Source organism: Lepidochelys kempii, chromosome 2, assembly GCF_965140265.1.
Source record: "Lepidochelys kempii isolate rLepKem1 chromosome 2, rLepKem1.hap2, whole genome shotgun sequence".
NCBI lineage: Eukaryota > Metazoa > Chordata > Testudines > Cheloniidae > Lepidochelys > Lepidochelys kempii.
Genome location: NC_133257.1, coordinates 214,337,871 through 214,360,154, shown reverse-complemented (window position 1 = coordinate 214,360,154; position 22,284 = coordinate 214,337,871). Strand labels below are relative to the sequence as shown.

Below are 22,284 nucleotides of genomic sequence, written 5' to 3'. Positions count from 1 at the left end.
ACTATACCACTAAATATCAATGCTTCTGTTTTAGAGAGAGAATGAGTACTTTCATATTCTAAAAACACTTTTGAGAGAGCAAGGATTAAAATCCAGCTCTTTATTAACCTAAGAGGCAAAAAGTGTTACACAAATAAATAACCCTCTGGGATGCTTCAGAAAACTTGAAAAGCAGCCAGAAACTTAACACATAAATATAAGTACAGCAATAAAAATAAAGTTAAGTTTTTCAAACATAACAGTATAATTACTGATTATATTTTGTAGGCAGGTGGAAGTAGTCTACATCGCGGACTCCATGTTAGAAAGAATCCAGCATTGCTCTGTTTGTTATTTAGTTGGCCTGTACAACTCTATTGAGTATATTTCTAAAAATATTAGGTGATTTTACCCAGTTCCTGGCCAATTCATTATTAATTTTTTGATGCACTATCATTGTGTTCCATAATAGAGTTGACAAGAGGCAGGACAGCCCACACACACATATTAGTGTAGTAAAAGAAAAGTGCAATTATCATCTAAATTTTGAGCTACAGGTGTAAATTCCAGCTCAAGGAGACACACCCACACTAGCTCTCACTAAGACAGCACACTAAAAGTAGTGTCAGGTTTCAGAGTAACAGCCGTGTTAGTCTGTATTCGCAAAAAGAAAAGCAGGACTTGTAGCACCTTAGAGACTAACCAATTTATTTGAGCATAAGCTTTCGTGAGCTACAGCTCACTTCCTCAGATGCATATCATGGAAACTGCAGCAGGCTTTATATATACACAGAGAATATGAAACAATACGTACTCCCACCCCACTGTCCTGCTGGTAATAGCTTATCTAAAGTGATCATCAGGTGGGCCATTTCCAGCACAAATCCAGGTTTTCTCACCCTCCACCCCCCCCACACAAATTCACTCTCCTGCTGGTGATAGCCCATCCAAAGTGACAACTCTTTACACAATGTGCATGACAATCAAGTTGGGCTATTTCCTGCACAAATCCAGGTTTTCTCACATCCCCCCCACCCCCATACACACACAAACTCACTCTCCTGCTGGTAATAGCTCATCCAAACTGACCACTCTTCAAGTTTAAATCCAAGTTAAACCAGAACATCGGGGGGGGGGGGGTAGGAAAAAACAAGAGGAAACAGGCTACCTTGCATAATGACTTAGCCACTCCCAGTCTCTATTTAAGCCTAAATTAATAGTATCCAATTTGCAAATGAATTCCAATTCAGCAGTTTCTCGCTGGAGTCTGGATTTGAAGTTTTTTTGTTTTAAGATAGCGACCTTCATGTCTGTGATTGCGTGACCAGAGAGATTGAAGTGTTCTCCGACTGGTTTATGAATGTTATAATTCTTGACATCTGATTTGTGTCCATTTATTCTTTTACGTAGAGACTGTCCAGTTTGACCAATGTATATGGCAGAGGGGCATTGCTGGCACATGATGGCATATATCACATTGGTGGATGTGCAGGTGAACGAGCCTCTGATAGTGTGGCTGATGTTATTAGGCCCTGTGATGGTGTCCCCTGAATAGATATGTGGGCACAATTGGCAACGGGCTTTGTTGCAAGGATAAGTTCCTGGGTTAGTGGTTCTGTTGTGTGGTATGTGGTTGTTGGTGAGTATTTGCTTCAGGTTGCGGGGCTGTCTGTAGGCAAGGACTGGCCTGTCTCCCAAGATTTGTGAGAGTGTTGGGTCATCCTTTAGGATAGGTTGTAGATCCTTAATAATGCGTTGGAGGGGTTTTAGTTGGGGGCTGAAGGTGACGGCTAGCGGCGTTCTGTTATTTTCTTTGTTAGGCCTGTCCTGTAGTAGGTAACTTCTGGGAACTCTTCTGGCTCTATCAATCTGTTTCTTTACTTCTGCAGGTGGGTATTGTAGTTGTAAGAAAGCTTGACAGAGATCTTGTAGGTGTTTGTCTCTGTCTGAGGGGTTGGAGCAAATGCGGTTGTATCGCAGAGCTTGGCTGTAGACGATGGATCGTGTGGTGTGGTCAGGGTGAAAGCTGGAGGCATGCAGGTAGGAATAGCAGTCAGTAGGTTTCCGGTATAGGGTGGTGTTTATGTGACCATTGTTTATTAGCACTGTAGTGTCCAGGAAGTGGATCTCTTGTGTGGACTGGACCAGGCTGAGGTTGGTGGTGGGATGGAAATTGTTGAAATCATGGTGGAATTCCTCAAGGGCTTCTTTTCCATGGGTCCAGATGATGAAGATGTCATCAATATAGCGCAAGTAGAGTAGGGGCTTTAGGGGACGAGCGCTGAGGAAGCGTTGTTCTAAATCAGCCATAAAAATGTTGGCATACTGTGGGGCCATGCGGGTACCCATAGCAGTGCCGCTGATCTGAAGGTATACATTGTCCCCAAATGTGAAGTAGTTATGGGTAAGGACAAAGTCACAAAGTTCAGCTACCAGGTTAGCCGTGACAGTATCGGGGATAGTGTTCTTGACGGCTTGTAGTCCATCTTTGTGTGGAATGTTGGTGTAGAGGGCTTCTACATCCATAGTGGCCAGGATGGTGTTTCTTTGAGAGCTTGTGGCACAAGCTGTCAGCATAGTCTGTGTGGTATGTAGATTGTAATGGATTTTTTACCTTCAGTCCTTTTGGTACGATGTCCATCTGTTTGCATTTGGACTTCGAGACACCACTGACTTCCTGAGGAAACTTCAATCCATCGGTGATCTTCCTGATAACACCATCCTGGCCACTATGGATGTAGAAGCCCTCTACACCAACATTCCACACAAAGATGGACTACAAGCCGTCAAGAACACTATCCCCGATACTGTCACGGCTAACCTGGTAGCTGAACTTTGTGACTTTGTCCTTACCCATAACTACTTCACATTTGGGGACAATGTATACCTTCAGATCAGCGGCACTGCTATGGGTACCCGCATGGCCCCACAGTATGCCAACATTTTTATGGCTGATTTAGAACAACGCTTCCTCAGCGCTCGTCCCCTAAAGCCCCTACTCTACTTGCGCTATATTGATGACATCTTCATCATCTGGACCCATGGAAAAGAAGCCCTTGAGGAATTCCACCATGATTTCAACAATTTCCATCCCACCACCAACCTCAGCCTGGTCCAGTCCACACAAGAGATCCACTTCCTGGACACTACAGTGCTAATAAACAATGGTCACATAAACACCACCCTATACCGGAAACCTACTGACTGCTATTCCTACCTGCATGCCTCCAGCTTTCACCCTGACCACACCACACGATCCATCGTCTACAGCCAAGCTCTGCGATACAACCGCATTTGCTCCAACCCCTCAGACAGAGACAAACACCTACAAGATCTCTGTCAAGCTTTCTTACAACTACAATACCCACCTGCAGAAGTAAAGAAACAGATTGATAGAGCCAGAAGAGTTCCCAGAAGTTACCTACTACAGGAGAGGCCTAACAAAGAAAATAACAGAACGCCGCTAGCCGTCACCTTCAACCCCCAACTAAAACCCCTCCAACGCATTATTAAGGATCTACAACCTATCCTAAAGGATGACCCAACACTCTCACAAATCTTGGGAGACAGGCCAGTCCTTGCCTACAGACAGCCCCGCAACCTGAAGCAAATACTCACCAACAACCACATACCACACAACAGAACCACTAACCCAGGAACTTATCCTTGCAACAAAGCCCGTTGCCAATTGTGCCCACATATCTATTCAGGGGACACCATCACAGGGCCTAATAACATCAGCCACACTATCAGAGGCTCGTTCACCTGCACATCCACCAATGTGATATATGCCATCATGTGCCAGCAATGCCCCTCTGCCATATACATTGGTCAAACTGGACAGTCTCTACGTAAAAGAATAAATGGACACAAATCAGATGTCAAGAATTATAACATTCATAAACCAGTCGGAGAACACTTCAATCTCTCTGGTCACGCAATCACAGACATGAAGGTCGCTATCTTAAAACAAAAAAACTTCAAATCCAGACTCCAGCGAGAAACTGCTGAATTGGAATTCATTTGCAAATTGGATACTATTAATTTAGGCTTAAATAGAGACTGGGAGTGGCTAAGTCATTATGCAAGGTAGCCTGTTTCCTCTTGTTTTTTCCTAACCCCCCCCCCCCCCCCCAGATGTTCTGGTTTAACTTGGATTTAAACTTGAAGAGTGGTCAGTTTGGATGAGCTATTACCAGCAGGAGAGTGAGTTTGTGTGTGTATGGGGGTGGGGGGGATGTGAGAAAACCTGGATTTGTGCAGGAAATAGCCCAACTTGATTGTCATGCACATTGTGTAAAGAGTAGTCACTTTGGATGGGCTATCACCAGCAGGAGAGTGAATTTGTGTGGGGGGGTGGAGGGTGAGAAAACCTGGAGTTGTGCTGGAAATGGCCCACCTGATGATCACTTTAGATAAGCTATTACCAGCAGGACAGTGGGGTGGGAGTACGTATTGTTTCATATTCTCTGTGTATATATAAAGCCTGCTGCAGTTTCCATGATATGCATCTGAGGAAGTGAGCTGTAGCTCACGAAAGCTTATGCTCTAATAAATTGGTTAGTCTCTAAGGTGCCAGAAGTACTCCTTTTCTTTTTTTAAAAGTAGTGTGTGGCTACGGGAGCATGAGCGGCCGTAGGGCCTAGCTATCACAGTATGTACCCATCCAAGATGCTAGGTATGTACCCAAGGCAGCCACTGCTCATGCCATGATGGCTATACTCTACTTTTAATGCACCAGCTCAATCAGCGCTATCGCAGATATGTCTACTTGAGCTGGACTTTACACCTCCAGCTCAAAATGCACATGTACCCTAAGCTGTAACACAACATATAGTGATTCTCAAATACATATGGGATGGATTCATAGAGGTTGACTGACATCACTACTGTAGCAGATCATCCCTATGGAGGCAATATGTTTGCTATAAATATCTCTCCAAGTCCTCCTTGAAAAATATCAAAGGGTTTGCATCATGACTCATTATGGACTATGGTTAGATCTGTCCATCTACCTCACCTTAATGTACAACACAATGTGATTCAACACTACTTTCAGTGCTTTTACAAACATCTATACTCCACACAATCAATTCATAACCAAAGGATTTCAAGCAAAGATTTAAGTATCTTTTTTGTCTGAATGGATGTCAACCTCCAGCCCAATGGATCACATTTGAACAGGCATGAGTGACCAATGGAGCTACAGAATGTTTGAAATGTGAATCTGAGACACCATTTAGCACCACAGTCTCACAAAACGTGTGCGCAGCCCTGGCTTCTAAGCTCCCTTTCCAGAATTTTTCTTAGCTTGCTTTTCCCAGTTTAGTTACACCATTCCTATTTCTTTTAAAAAAAGGAACAACAAAAACAAATAGAAAAAGACTAAGAAGAAAATCAATAACTGCTTCCCATGATGCTGCAGTGTAACCTGGCCTTGTTAGTCTGTCATTTATGCCAAGCCTCTGAACCATTATCTGCAACAGTTTGACATGTTACAATCCTTAGCTACTCCACAGCCACAACTTCAGGTGACAAGGAGAATGTCAGCAGTACAAGATTCTTCAGAAAGGCCACAATGAATTACAAAATGTCAATATACAGGGAAGTGGGTTTCCCCATTATCCACAACCTCAGTTCTGTCACACTGCACCTCCTTACTGACCACAACTGGATGTTACTACCTCCCTTCCAGACAGCTACATTAAAAACAACAAAAAGAGCTTATTATGTCTGCCATCAATGCTTCCCTCCAGTCATGATTAAATATATTTCCACTTACTTCAGCTCCTATTGATAGTATTACCCTAAATGTTATGGGCCTTTGGAGTACCTAAGTACCAATGGTCTTAGTTAACAATTAGTTTACTAATTTCACTTAATCTCAATTGTTCCAGGGAATGTTAATTTAACAGACATTCATTTCTTCAGCAAAGATGGCACCCACATAAAGTCCCAGAATCAATTTAGATATTTTGCCTGAAAGAAAAACCCTAATGATGCTACTCCCCTTCAAGATGTACTTCAGAAGTTTACAAATCACACATACATAGCTCCCTATACTCATGTACGTGCTGAAAAGGCAAATCTATGAGTAACTACTACTACAGTGGACCTAGCAATAGCGAACTTCCTTTCATATTTCCAGCCAACTCTTCCCTGCATAATCCCCGATATCTGCTATATAAGAAAATTGTTAGTCTTTGAAAAGAATTTTTGAGCTAGAGCCCTGATTGAACAATTTGCAGAATTTCTTTTCTCTCCATCCCATCCCCAAATTCTGTGGATATCCTGTAATGGTTCCAGAAGAACATCTGCTTCTCAGGATATGGCATTTAAGTATTTGCATGATTCTTCCTGACATTATATTATTTTGTCTGCTTATAATCAGAGGTACTCATCTATGCAGGCAGGTTTTGCAAACTCCCCTCACCAAGTGTGTTTGCCACCACTGCCCGAAAAGTGGGTTGTGCTGGCTGGAGGAGGGGCATGAACAGGAGATGTATTAATTTAGTACATCCCTGAAGAAGCCTCCAAACAAGAGACAGCACACAATCTGACCTCTTTAGGGCTGAATCCTGGAACTGATTTTGCTCCCCACTGCTATTTACAAGGGTCTTGGGGGCAGGCTTGAGAGCAACACTCCTAAACAGGCTCAGGGCTAATCCCTTCTCAGTGCACACGCCTACCTCTTGGTTGGTCGATTTCAACTTCACTTTCAGCTTTGCTGTTGTGACCACTGTTAAAAACCCTCTTGCAGTGCCAGGGAAAGGTCCACCATAAACAAAACTGTCAAATTGACTATACATGAAGTAAAGTCAAATGAAATAAGTATAAACACCAAAAAATAGAGAAGCTGTTTTTACTTTAAGCTCTTTTGGGTACAGTAAATAATAGAGGTTACTTATAAAATAGATACAACCTTTTCAGATGGAAGTGTAATTTTCAAATAGAAACTGCCCCCTTAAAAAAAGGAACATGTTATTTAACCTCCACTATTCCCCTTTAATGGAGAGCAGAGGCTTCTCTGTACAAAAAACATCGCAGTGTTCTTACACTACAACCCTTTGAAATTTGCTGCTCCCCATCATCTGCACGTACTTGCTGCCTTCTAGAAGGCACTCAGCTTGTCAATGCTAGTCCACTAGCAGTTAGCTGTGTTTTCTCCTGATTTCTTATTGCGGACACCTCTCTAGACTCTGTTCAGGCTCTCCTGCTATTCCACTTCTGTTCATAGCTGTCCACTTGCCAGGAAAGCAAGACTCTGTAACTGTTTACAACTATCCCACCTTGATAAATATACCTAGATAATGAACACCTAACCTTGACACAGCATATAGTATGAAATGTGTATTTCAGCCTTTTCTACATAATGTTCTGCTACTTTGTTACAATAATGTGACATGACATAACATGATGTTTTGTATTACTACTCAATACAAAGGGCTTCTATGCATTGCACAATCTGTCAGGATCAGGTCTGTATAGAAATCAGCCCGAGCATAATATGATGGAAGGAAACAGATAGTCAACTTGACTTCCTGATACTCTAATTCTTCTTAAGATATTGCTCTGGGGAATGCCTAACTTCCACGAAATGATGTACCCTGTCTTTCTTTTCAGACTTCAGGAGGATTCTTGGGATATAGGCTCCTAGTTTAATTTAAAAATCTGAACGGAAAACTGAAACTTCCTTAGGCAAAAAAGAACAAGTCTGGTCTAAGAAATAAGACTTGTTTAGCTATTCTTGGAAAGGGTGGATTTATAATTAACACTTCTAGTTTTCTGATTTCCCTGGGGGCTGATATGGATAGAATAAACGTCTGTTCCTAAAAACAGGAATTCCATTTATATGAACCTAATAAGTTAGAAAATGCCAGCGTTAAGGTTGCCTATGCAACAATAATTCAGTCCCCTTGCATGCATGCATTGCAGTACAGTGTCTTACCCAACATCACAGAGGATGTCTAAGGCAGAGCAAAGAATTTAACCTAGTTGTTCCTGAGTCCCTGTCCAGTGCTGCAAACACAAAAGGAAGTTCTTCCTCTTTTTCTAATTCTCTGCCTCAGGTCACTGACCTCCAAGGGCACTGAATGAAAAAAACGTATATGATACTGTAGCTAACAACTGTATGTAGTAATATTGAAAGGGCATGAGAACCTATGATCTAGTCCATGGGAATAATGCACTTGGAGGGGAGGAAGTCATTGTGTTTCTGCCCCATCTAGCACTCTAACTCTGCACCATGCAGAAAGCTGAGTGAGGCCTGGGAGCATACCCAGTGCAGTGGGCATACTAGGGCTGGACCAAAAAGCTCCACTGACTACATGCACATGGTTATATGAAGAGGCTTTTAATTTAGCACAATCTCAATGGATTTTCATTAGGGCAGCAAAAGGTACCTCCCTGACAAATTTCAAGTTCCAGCTATAGGAGATGGCGATATTAGAACACTTCAATAAAGCAGATGAAATTTTTTAAACAAATAAAACATACACATTTTCCCCTAACCTTGTTTTCAGAAATGGCTAAGCTATTTTTGCTGAAACTTTGCAAAATAAATTCATTCTGAGACAGATAGCTAACATGTAAAATTTCAAACCAAATGGCTAGCACTTGGCAAAGCAATAAACAACTGAAAATAGAGGCTTATACTGGAAAATGTTAGGCAATCTTAATTGTAGCTGTTGCTGCTCTTTCACCTATAATATATGAATAAGTATAATGGGATTATGACAAAATATTGTATATAACTCAGTTATGTCAAATCTGTGGCCTTTGAGGGCAACTGTGTTAAAAAGAAATATATAATTATAATTTGAAAATTTGTCCTCTCTGATTTTTAAATTGAAGGGTCTGAATCAGCCCCATCATTGTGGGAAGAGGTGTAGTCATTCTCTGATCAACTGACTCCAACTGCTTCCCGTGAAGCCCTAGGTGCTGCTCGCATGTGAGCTGAGAGTGCTCTTAACAGTTGTCACTTCCTTGCTGCATGTCCGTTGGCTCCTTGCTGTATCACAGGAAAGGGATAAGAAAGAGTACTTCTGGTGCCAGTTTTCTTGTTAGACAGTAGGAACCTCAGGGAAAACAGGATAGGAGCTAACTGGCTCTGCCTAAGCCTGAGAAGTATCTATCCAAGGATGACTCTCCTCCCCAGAACAAGGCAGTAAAGGAGAAAGGGTGCAAAGGGAGAAGAATAGGACAGAAAATATGGCCCAAAGCATTGATTGTAACCTTTTGACCTTTCAGAAATATGTTTTGCCCAGAGGCTCAAAAATTTGGACACTGCTGATATAGCTGTTTGTATTGTCATAATTTTTAAAAGAAATGTTTACATTATTTTCCCAGGAGACTAAGCAGTTCTTTTTCAATCATTTGCATTCCTCTAGTAAAAATGTGAAATACTCAAATGTCTTTTCTCTTTGAGATGGGGGTGCAGACGTATATTCCACGACCCACCCTCCACCTGTCTGTATCGTAGTCTCTACTCTTGACATTCAGTGCAAAGGACCTGAAGGTGTGGGGTGGTGGGTGGGATGTCGCTGCAGCCACTTTAAATAGCCACAGGAGGAGTTAAGGGCCATAGGGCATGAACAGCATCCCTATAGATACTGCTAAGCAAAAGTTTTCCAGTTTCAGTGAGCACTGGGCATGCACACATCTGAGTGGAATGCACGTCTGCAGCCACGTGAAGAAGTATGGCTCTTTTTTCAAAACACAAATTAAATATCTGAAACCGTAGCCATCACACCTATAAATGTTCAATAGCCAGTCAAATTACTGTTTGTTGGCATTTCTAGTTATTTCTAGTTTATTTTGTTTCAAATATATTTATTCTTTTAGGGATTAGTGGGTTAGATCCAATCTCATTTAATATCCTCATTAATGATCTAGAAGGGCAAGTAAAACAGCCTACTAATGAGATTCACATGTTCCAAGTTAAGAGAAGTTACAAATACCTCTGTGGACAGAACGGTAATAGAAAACAGACATAGAGAAATGAGAGACATGAGCAAACACTAAAATGAGATCCTACTTGCAAAAATGTGATGTACAATATCAGACAAAAAAATAAAACAGCACACATATATTCAACTGGAAAACCTGGGGAACCAGTAAAGGTGAAAGTGGCCTTCAACTCGTCTCCAGAGTTATGTCATAAAGGTCACTATTGTGTTTTCTACACAGAGTAAGAACATAATCTAGTATGCAGATCACAGAAGAGCTGGACTCCATTCCCAGCTTTGCCATCTGACCTGCTGTGTGATCTTGGACAAAAGAAATTTAACTTCTCTTTCTGTATCTGTAAAATGGTGAAATGATACCTACGTTTTTCATGAGATTTTTGTGAAGTTTAGTTAAGGCTTGCAAAGCACTTTTAGCTATCTTCTTTCCATCTCCACCTCCAGTCATAGAATCAGGCCCCAGTATCATAGAATATCAGAGTTGGAAGGGAACACAGAAGGTCATCTAGTCCAACCCCCTGCTCAAAGCAGGACCCAATTTTTGCCCCAGATCCCTAAATGGCCCCCTCAAGGATTGAACTCACAACCCTAGGTTTAGCAGGGCAATGTTCAAACCACTGAGCTAAACAAAGCTCTTCTACAGTTAGATTTTAAGGTCTTCAGGGCAGCAGCTACCTTTTTGTTATCTGTTTGTATAGTTCCTTGCACAAACAGGGCCCTGATCCTTGATTGGAGCCCTTAAATGCTATTGCAGTACAAATAAATAACAACAACCACTACCACCTGAGACCAGAAATATTTAAGAAGTTTTAGTGAAGTATATTCTTTTCCAGAGCTCCAAAGCATAGAGCACTCGTGCGTGTTGCACCATCCCTTTAGATGAACAGCATGTAGTCAATGCAATGGGTGTGGGGAAGGGATCATAGCCCTGGTTCCTCAATGCCCCCTTTTGGAGTTTTGCTCCTGCAAGGGGAGAGAAGTACACACTCTAGGTGGGAGCATTCCCCGTACTCAGAGAAACACAGAGATTGCAAATATGGCTGGCCATTGAACAATGCAGTGGAGGGACAGCAACACTCCTTTACGCCCTTCCCAGCTCTCTAGTGTACCTGCACATGGGGTATCCACAACCTAACCCTAGAAAAACAGAGTACAGTATTATACAGTATGTTTTGAGAAATAGTATATGACCATGTAATTAAAACCAGTCACAACAGATACTCATGGGGGGAGAGGGACATCTCCTGAATTTTGAGAGTTTACCAATGCAATGGTAACATCCTTTTCATGCAGATTTCATGTGGAATAAATACTTTATTTCAGTGATTCCCAAACTTTTGTACTGGTGACCCCTTTCAAATAGAAAGCCTCTGCGTGTGACCCCCTTTATAAATTAAAAACACTTAGGTTAACCATTATAGTTAACACCATTATAAATGCTGGATGCAAAGCAGGGTTTGGGGTGGAGGCTGACAGCTCGCGACCCCCCCATGTAATAACCTCATGACCGCCAGAGGGGTCCTGACCCCCAGTTTGAGAACCCCTGCTTTATTTCATTCATAGTAGATAAACAGGAGTGATGATATGGGGATAAGCTTCAGATAAGACTCAAAATATTTCATAGATGCATAGATATTAAGGTCAGAAGGGACCATTATGATCATCTAGTCTGACCTCCTGCACAATGCAGGCCACAGAATCTCACCCACCCACTCCTGCGATAAACCTCTCACCTATGTCTGAGCTACTGAAGTCCTCAAATCGTGGTTTAAAGACTTCAAGGAGCAGAGAATCCTCCAGCAAGTGACCCGTGCCCCATGCTACAGAGGAAGGTGAAAAACCTCCAGGGCCTCTTCCAATCTGCCCAGGAGGAAAATTCATTCCCGACCCCAAATATGGTGATCAGCTAAACCCTGAGCATATGGGCAAGATTCACCAGCCAGAAAAGAAAGATTCACATACCCAGGAAAGAATTCTCCGTAGTAACTCAGATCCCACCCCATCTAACATCCCATCACAAGCCATTGGGCCTATTTACCATGAATAGTTAAAGATCAATTAATTGCCAAAATCATGTTATCCCATCATACCATCTCCTCCATAAACTTATTGAGTTTAATCTTAAAGCCAGATAGGTCTTTTGCCTCCACAGTATAACACAGGTTGTTATTCTTGCAAAAGATTTGTAACAGATTCTTCTTTTCAACCATGAGGTACCAGGCTTTACACATTAGTGCACTGAAACAATTCCTACCAAGTGGCAAGTGAAGAAATCTCATGCTCCCAGGCACCAACCTTGGAGATCCCTGGATGATAGACAACTCTCCACAAGTGGATGTGTGAAGAGGAAGTGAAGCCTGGAGATTAGAGTTTGGAGTGCTTCCAGTAAGCTCTGAGTGTAGGGTGAGACAAATGAAAGAAAACATCACAGGGGATAATGGTGAAATAATTAAGGTTTCATTAGAATCTCCTGCTCCAAATTTTTCAGTTCAATCAAGATGGTGTTAATGAAATACAGTTAATTAATGGAAAGTTAAAACAGAGATAGTATTCACAGATATATCATGATCAGTCATTAATCAATGTATCTAGTGAATCTAATAATTTACTATGATGCATGGAATATTTTATAGTTTCACATACATTAACTGATATTTGCTAAATTAATATCTTCCAATATTTTAGCATATCCCACTGTCCACTATTACACTACTCACACAGGATTGCCTCCACAAAGTCCTGCCACTTACTCCACTGACTCATTAAGATACTTAACATATATCTAACTTTAAGCATGTTAGTCCACTAGCTTATGTACTTTGTTGAATCAAGACCTAAACTCTAAATCAATGGGAATCTTTCCAATGGACTCTGGATCAGGCCCTTAATCCTCGAGTAGAGGACTGCTTTGCTTGAGTCATCTTCACCCAGGAAGTGGAAGAGGTCAATGTGTCATGGGAAAAGAGGAGAATAAGGGACAAAGATTACCGCAAAGATAGAGAGAAAGTAAGAGGAAGTGTAACTGCTAATTTTCTGACTTTTTGTGAGTTTTCTGGGTTACTGGAATCTTAATTCAAACTCAGGCTTGTAGCATTAATTTTAACAGGTTTAATGATACATTAATGCACAAAGGAAGAGAGCTACATTGGTAAAATATATGAACAGCTAAATTCTCTCTGGTATAATTCCATTGACTGTAATGGAATTGCACCATCAGAGAATATGGCTCATAATATACAAAATACATATTTCATCACGTACAATTAGGCATAGATAATGATTTTCTTTGCCACCTAAAACCCGGGAATCACATTCGTATTTGGCAGTTTGATAACAGTATAAATGGAACAGATCATAAGAACTGCCGTAGTACGCAAATCATAGTAAAAAGTTATAAAATATTATTATAAAACATTGTCATTAGGAGACTACACTGAAATGATTTACATGCAATCTCATATAATCTGTGATAGATTTATAGACATTTCAACTATAATTTTCAGAAAAACCAAACAAGGTGACTTAGTTTCCTTTAACATACAGTACATTGAGGGGGAGAAGTGAGCTTCTATTTTGAAAAGCCCAGATTCTTACCTGATGATATGCTTGATAGATTATATCAAACAGGAAAGCCTGAGGCATTTCACTTGCTCTGTACCTGGAACGTTCTAGTGAATGGTCTAAGGAACCATCTGCAGAGGAAGCAACAACAGTAGAGACGAGAGGACGGATTGCTCCTGCTGCCTAGGGAACAAAAAAAAATCTTAAATATATACTTGGATGTTTATCTTAGCTAATTATTCACAGAGAACAAGCCAAAACAAATTTAATATATTAACCTCTATACGCTATAGGGCCCAGTGCAGCCAGGTGTTAAGCTCTTCTTGAGACATACTGAGCATCCCCCATTCCCAGTGACTTCAGAGCAGAGCTGGTGCAGTTTTGCTCTGCAGAAGTGGAATAACCTATTATTGAAACAATAGTGATATTTGCATTCATCTCCTTGAGCTTCCATTACCAAAATCTGCTCTTGGTTATGCAAGTCTCTCTTTGACTTCAGCTGGAACCTCACCTGGCCATCTAATAGGAAAGTACAACACAAAGCAGGTTTTGAAAGATTTTTGCTTATTTTAGAAGAAATCAATTAATATTGCTGCTTTACTCTTCCTCCTCTAAACCACCTAATAATGAAGCAGGGAGGAGACAGCAAGTACTATAAGTATATATTTAGATAAAATTCAATAAGTTGAGCCTTTTATAAGTTATTATTAAGAAATTTACCTAGTACACAATTTTATGTGCACGGAGGGAAGACACATAATTGAGGTGAACCCCCGGTGCTTGAAGCCTGGTCCCTGTGCATAAGATTACAAGGCGCAGCTCAAGGGGAGGGGACCGGACGATCCAAATGACCGAAAAAGGATCTGAACAATTTTCTTGTGTGAAGAGCTTCTCTTCTTCATGTTTCAGAGTAACAGCCATGTTAGTCTGTATTCGCAAAAAGAAAAGGAGTACTTGTGGCACCTTAGAGACTAACCAATTTATTTGAGCATAAGCTTTCGTGAGCTGAAGCTCACTTCATCAGATGCATACTGTGGAAACTGCAGAAGACATTATATACAGGGACCATGAAACAATACCTCCTCCCACCCCACTCTCCTGCTGGTAATAGCTTATCTAAAGTGATCGCTCTCCTTACAATGTGTATGATAATCAAGTTGGGCCATTTCCAGCACAAATCCAGGTTTTTTCACCCTCCCCCCTTTTTCCAAAAACCACACACACAAACTCACTCTCCTGCTGGTAATAGCTTATCCAAAGTGACCACTCTCCTTACAATGTGTATGAAAATCAAGGTGGACAGTTGCTCGCTGGAGTCTGGATTTGAAGTTTTTTTGTTTTAAGATAGCGACCTTCATGTCTGTAATTGTGTGACCAGAGAGATTGAAGTGTTCTCTGACTGGTTTATGAATGTTATAATTCTTGACATCTGATTTGTGTCCATTTATTCTTTTACGTAGAGACTGTCCAGTTTGACCAATGTACATGGGAGAGGGGCATTGCTGGCACATGATGGCATATATCACATTGGTGGACGTGCAGGTGAACGAGCCTCTGATAGTGTGGCTGACATATACATTGTAAAGAGAGTGGTCACTTTGGATGGGCTATTACCAGCAGGAGAGTGAGTTGGGGGGTGGGTGCGGAGGGTGAGAAAACCTGGATTTGTGCTGGAAATGGCCCCACTTGATTATCATACACATTGTAAGGAGAGTGATCACTTTAGATAAGCTATTACCAGCAGGAGAGTGGGGTGGGAGGAGGTATTGTTTCATGGTCTCTGTGTATATAATGTCTTCTGCAGTTTCCACAGTATGCATCCGATGAAGTGAGCTGTAGCTCACGAAAGCTTATGCTCAAATAAATTGGTTAGTCTCTGAGGTGCCACAAGTACTCCTTTTCTCTTCTTCATGAGAACGGGGAAGACAGGGCCCACAAAATTCTGCCTGGAGTAAAAGAAAGCCTTTTTCTCATATCCCAGGGCAGAATATCATCGAATATCAGGGTTGGAAGGGACCTCAGGAGGTCATCTAGTCCAACCCCCTGCTCAAAGCAGGACTGATCCCCAATTAAATCATCCCAGCCAGGGCTTTGTCAAGCTTGACCTTAAAAACTTCTAAGGAAGGAGATTCCACCACCTCCCTAGGTAACTCATTCCAGTGTTTCACCACCCTCCTAGTGAAAAAGTTTTTCCTAATATCCAACCTAAACCTCCCCCACTGCAACTTGAGACCATTACTCCTTGTTCTGTCATCTGCTACCACTGAGAACAGTCTAGATCCATCCTCTTTGGAACCCCCTTTCAGGTAGTTGAAAGCTGCTATCAAATCCCCCCTCATTCTTCTCTTCCGGCAGTTTAAACAATCCCAGTTCCCTCAGCCTCTCCTCATAAGTCATGTGTTCCAGTCTCCTAATCATTTTTGTTGCCCTTCGCTGGACTCTTTCCAATTTTTCCACATCCTTCTTGTAGTGTGGGGCCCAAAAGTGGACATAGTACTCCAGATGAGGCCTCACCAGTGTTGAATAGATTGGAACGCTCACATCCCTCGATCTGCTGGCAATGCCCCTACTTATACAGCCCAAAATGCCATTGGTCTTCTTGCCAACAAGGGCACACTGTTGACTCATATCCAGCTTCTCGTCCACTGTAACCTCTAGGTCCTTTTCTGCAGAACTGCTGCCGAGCCATTCAGTCCCTAGTCTGTAGCGGTGCATTGGATTCTTCCATCCCAAGTGCAGGACTCTGTGTTTGTCCTTGTTGAACCTCATCAGATTTCTTTTGGCCCAATCCTCTAATTTGTCTAGGTCCCTCTGTATCCTATCCCTACCCTCCAGCGTATCTACCTCTCCTCCCAGTTTAGTGTCATCTGCAAACTTGCTGAGGGTGCAATCCACACCATCCTCCAGATCATTTATGAAGATATTGAACAAAACTGGCCCCAGGACCGACCCTTGGGGCACTCCACTTGATACCGGCTGCCAACTAGGCATGGAGCCGTTGATCACTACTTTTTGAGCCCAACAGAACTAGCCAGCTTTCTATCCACCTTATAGTCCATTCATCCAGCCCATACTTCTTTAACTTGCTGGCAAGAATACTGTGGGAGACGGTGTCAAAAGCTTTGCTAAAGTCAAGGAACAACACGTCCACTGCTTTCCCCTCATCCACAGAGCCAGTTATCTCGTCATAGAAGGCAATTAGATTAGTCAGGCATGACTTGCCCTTGGTGAATCCATGCTGACTGTTCCTGATCACTTTCCTCTCCTCTAAGTCCTTCAGAATTATTCCTTGAGGACATGCTCCATGATTTTTCCAGGGACTGAGGTGAGGCTGACTGGCCTGTAGTTCCCAGGATCCTCCTTCTTCCCTTTTTTAAAGATGGGCACTACATTAGCCTTTTTCCAGCCGTCCGGGACTTCCCCCAATCACCATGAGTTTTCAAAGATAATGGCTAATGGCTCTGCAATCACATCCGCCAACTCCTTTAGCACTCTCGGATGCAACACATCCGGCCCCATGGACTTGTGCATGTCCAGCTTTTCTTAATAGTCCCGAACCACTTCTTTGTCCACAGAGGGCTGGTCACCTCCTCCCCATGCTGTGTTGCCTGGTGCAGTAGTCTGGGAGCTGACCTTGTTTGTGAAGACAGAGGCAAAAAAGCATTGAGTACATTAGCTTTTTCCACATCCTCTGTCACTAGGTTGCCTCCCTCATTCAGTAAGGGGCCCACACTTTCCTTGGCTTTCTTCTTGTTGCTAACATACCTGAAGAAACCCTTCTTGTTACTCTTAACATCTCTTGCTAGCTGCAACTTCAGGTGTGATTTGGCCTTCCTGATTTCACTCCTGCATGCCTGAGCAATATTTTTATACCCATCCCTGGTCATTTGTCCAATCTTCCACTTCTTGTAAGCTTCTTTTTTGTATTTAAGATCAGCAAGGATTTCACTGTTAAGGCAAGCTGGTCGCCTGCCATAGTTACTATTCTTTCTACACATCGGGATGATTTGTCCCTGTAACCTCAATAAGGATTCTTTAAAATACAGCCAGCTCTCCTGGACTCCTTTCCCCCTCATGTTATTCTCCCCGGGGATCTTGCCCATCAGTTCCGTGAGGGAGTCAAAGTCTGCTTTTCTGAAGTCCAGGGTCCATATTCTGCTGCTTTCCTTTCTTCCTTGTGTCAGGATCCTGAACTCGACCATCTCATGGTCACTGCCTCCCAGGTTCCCATCCACTTTTGCTTCCCCTACTAATTCTTCCCGGTTTGTGAGCAGCAGGTCAAGAAGAGCTCTGCCCCTAGTTGGTTCCTCCAGCACTTGCACCAGGAAATTGTCCCCTACATTTTCCAAAAACTTCCTGGTTTGTCTGTGCACCACTGTATTGCTCTCCCAGCAGATATCAGGGTGACTGAAGTCTCCCATGAGAACCAGGGCGTGCGATCTAGTAACTTCTGCGACTTGCCAGAAGAAAGCCTCTTTCACCTCATCCCCCTGGTCCGATGGCCTATAGTAGACTCCCACCACGACATCATCCTTGTTGCTCACACTTCTAAACTTAATCCAGAGACTCTCAGGTTTTTCTGCAGTTTCACACTTGAGCTCTGAGCAGTCATACTGCTCTCTTACATACAGTGCAACTCCTCCACCTTTCCTGCCCTGCCTGTCCTTCCTGAACAGCTTATATCCATCCATGACAGTACTCCAGTCATGGGAGTTATCCCACCAAGTCTCTGTTATTCTAATCACATCATAATTCCTTGACTTTGCCAGGACTTCCAGTTCTCCCTGCTTGTTTCCCAGGCTTCGTGCATTTGTGTATAGGCACTTGAGATAACCCGCTGATCGCCCCTCTTTCTCAGTATGAGGCAGGAACCCTCCCCTCTCACATGCTCCTGCTCGTGCTTCCTCCTGGTATCCCACTTCCCCACTTACCTCAGGGCTTTGGTCTCCTTCCTTCGGTGAACCTAGTTTAAAGCCCTCCTCACTAGATTAGCCAGCCTGCTTGCGAAGATGCTCTTCCCTCTCTTCGTTAGGTGGAGCCCGTCTCTGCCTAGCACTCCTCCTTGTTGGAACACCCATCCCATGGTCAAAGAATCCAAAGCCTTCTCTCCGACACCACCTGCGTAGCCATTCATTGACTTCCACGATTCGACGATCTCTACCCAGGCCTTTTCCTTCCACGGGGAGGATGGATGAGAACATCACTTGCGCCTCAGACTCCTTTATCCTTCTTCCCAGAGCCACGTAGACTGCAGTGATCCGCTCAAGGTCATTCTTGGCAGTATCATTGGTGCCCACGTAGAGAAGCAGGAAGGGGTAGTGATCTGAGGGCTTGATGAATCTAGGCAATCTCTCCGTCACATTGTGAATCTTAGCTCCTGGCATGCAGCAGACTTCTCGGTTTTCCCAGTCGGGGCGACAGATAGATGACTCAGTCCCCAACCACCACCACCTGCCTCCTTCTCTTGGGATCAGTGGTCGTGGAACCCTCAACCCTAGGACAGTGCATCTCATGCCTTCCAATCGGCGGAGTCTCCTTCTGCTCTCTTCCCTCAGACGTATCATCTGGTCCACTCTCCGCATTAGTACCTGTGGAGAGAACATGAAAACGGTTACTTACCTGTATCTGCATTGCTGGTACATGGACATTCCCCTTTTCTCTTCTGGAGGTCACATGATGCCAAATTTCTTCACCGTCCTCCTGTCCCCGATGTGCAGCCTGCTCTGAATCTTCAGAACCTTGTGCCCGTAGAAGCATATCCTGACATCTGTCCAGGAAATCTTCAGTTTCTCTTATGCAACGCAGGGTCGATACCTGTTGCTCCAGACCTTGAACCTTCTCTTCCAATATGGAGACCAGCTTGCACTTTGTACAGACAAAGTCGCTTCTGTCCTGTCACCAATGGGGGCTGTGGGAAGGACGGCCAGCATGTCCCTTGGCCCGCGCCACTTCCTGCAGCCCCCATTGGCCTGGAGCAGTGAACTGCGGCCAGTGGGAGCCGCAATCGGCTGAACCTGCGGACGCGACATGTAGACAAACTGGTCCGACCCTCCGGGGGGCTTTCCCTGAACAAGCGGCAGATTAGCTTTGAGAACCACTGGACTAGATGATCTATGGCACTGGGTCTTTTTCATCTCTAATTTCTGATTCTGGGGGGCTGGATCATTATTCCTATATCCCAGCTTCTGGACTTTTGGCTAATGTTATATGTTTTGTCATGTTTTAATTGGCCACATACAAAAAAAAAATTATAAAATTCAAATCCACAACTTTTCCATAATTAGTTACGTCTATTTAAATGTCTAATACAAGTTTTTCTGAATCAGTAATACCAGAAAAAAACATTTTGTCAAATAAGATTTCCCAGGCTTATGCAATATTATGTTATAATCTCTTTGTCAATCATGCAAGATTACATTCTAACCATAGGAACACAGGACTGGAAGGGACCTCATGGGTCACTGAATCCAGTCTCCTGCTAGTGCAGGCAACCCCATCATACAGTGCTGTTCATAAACGTATCAAGCTCTATCTTGACCAGTTAGGCAGATGCCTCCACTACTCCTATTGGAAGGCCATTCCAGAACCTTACTCCTCTGAGGCTAGAAACTTTGTTCTAACTTCCAGTCTATATTTGTTCGTGGCCAGTTTATGCCAACAGTGTCCATTACCTTAAATAGCTCTTCTTCTCTTCCTCCTTATCCTCCCAAAGTATTTATAGAGAGCAATCACATCCACTCTCAGCTTTCATTTTGCTAGGCTAAACAAGCCAAGCTTTTTTAGTTTCCTCTCATAAAATAGGCTCTCCATTTCCCTGATCATCCAAGCAGCTCTTCTATATACCTGCTCCATTTGAATTAATTTTTCTTGAACATGGGTGACCAGGATTCTACACAGTATTCCAGACCAGGTCTCACCAGTGCTTTGGACAATGGGATTAATTCTTCCCTATCTCAACTGGAAATACCTTGACTAACACATCCTGGGATTGCATTTGCCTTCAGCGTCATTACAAAACCAGACCAATGTAATGCAATGTGGTTTATATAATCAGATCTCATAAATCAGACACATATTGAAAAAAAGACAATTGCTTAAGAAATTAAAACTGTATTCTTAAAAGCACTTTGAAACACTATTTTAACAACTGTTTTGTACACAGTATAAATTCATATTTAGTGTCTGTATCTGACAGTCTTATTTGTTGATTCTAAAACCAAAAAATACCAATATGATCATGTAGTCTGATCTCCTGAATAGCAGAAGCCAAAAAACTTCTCCAAAGTAATTCAACAGTGAACCACATCTACCATGGTATTTGCTAAGTACCTAATTGGAACTGCTGTAGGTGGACAGGTTAATGGATTCAAATTATTTTCACTCAGCTACAGAGCCAAATATTATTCCCCACAAGGAATTTTCAAGTTATTGTGTGTATACAAATTGCTCAGATCTAGATTGCCTCCATATCAGCAAGGAAAAAAACATGAATTTCAGCTGGCATTGCTCACTACAGTTCTAGAAGCTCTCAAGTAATGTGAACTGGACTCATGTTCTTCCTGGCTGAAGATCAGTTAAGAAGCACTGGTCTGCACTTTGTGGAAACCATCAACATTTACCTTCAGAAGGACAGGCTGCCTACTACCCTTAAGAAATCCATTATAAAGTTTCTGCTCAGGATGACTGTCTCGAGGCTGACAGCCTTGCTAATTATAAATATGTCTATCCCCTCTTTTTGGGGAAAGATGGTGAAGAAGGTTGCAGTGGGGCAATTGAACAAGTGTCTTGACCCCAGCCCATTGGATTTCAGATCTGAGTACATTCCCGTATATCAGCTGCAATGGTAGTGTTGGTTTGGAGATGGAAGATGATAATGGAGTCTTATATGTCTGTCAATTGCTTACAATATTATTAATCAAAATGTATTGTGGGCATATTTTTGATCCCTAAAAGGGTTTGGTGGAGTCACTCAAAGCTCTTTTCTTTTTCTTTGCCAGAGATCTTAGAGGTAGTTTGGGCAATTGCTTATCTGCTTCAAGAATTCTTTCATGTGCTTCATCCTGCTTCACACAGACAAGAAACTAATAGGAGGGGCTGTAAAAGATATACTGAGGACACCCAGCTCACATCTTTATCTTGTCTCTGATCCAGATGGTGCAGTCGAGCAATTCATCCCAACAGTTGACTCAAACTGGGGCATGTTTAAGTCTTAGTCTATGCAAAATTGATGTAGTGTTAGTAGACAGAACAAAAGCAACTAGAAGTGCTGACGGAAACCATATCAGCATCTCTGATTTGCTACTTCGGTTACCAATTTGTGGGTATTTGGCCTGGCTGCTTAGGTAGTAGGTTTGGCCAAGAGCACTTTAAATAAACGAGAAGCTGGATATGACTCAGCAGCGTGCCCTTGTTGCCAAGAAGGCCAATGGCATTTTGGGATGTATAAGTAGGGGCATAGCGAGCAGATCGAGGGACGTGATCATTCCCCTCTATTCGACATTGGTGAGGCCTCATCTGGAGTATTGTGTCCAGTTTTGGGCCCCACACTACAAGAAGGATGTGGATAAATTGGAGAGAGTCCAGCGAAGGGCAACAAAAATGATTAGGTTCTGGAACACATGACTTATGAGGAGAGGCTGAGGGAACTGGGATTGTTTAGTCTGAGGAAAAGAAGAATGAGGGGGGATTTGATAGCTGCTTTCAACTACCTGAGAGGTGGTTCCAGAGAGGATGGTTCTAGACTATTCTCAGTGGTAGAAGAGGACAGGACAAGGAGTAA

At 42.7% G+C, this 22,284-nt stretch overlaps 1 protein-coding gene across 5 annotated transcripts in view; it reads right to left on the bottom strand.

The window, feature by feature from the left end:
• The window catches only part of CRPPA (CDP-L-ribitol pyrophosphorylase A), a 201,659-nt gene that overhangs the window by 138,251 nt on the left and 41,124 nt on the right, over positions 1 to 22,284 (bottom strand). For all 5 annotated transcript variants that reach the window (XM_073333802.1, XM_073333800.1, XM_073333801.1 and 2 more), the window contains exon 3: positions 13,539 to 13,688. In XM_073333802.1, coding sequence (XP_073189903.1) covers positions 13,539 to 13,688 — 150 coding nt within the window. The remainder of the gene's footprint in view (positions 1 to 13,538; positions 13,689 to 22,284) is intronic.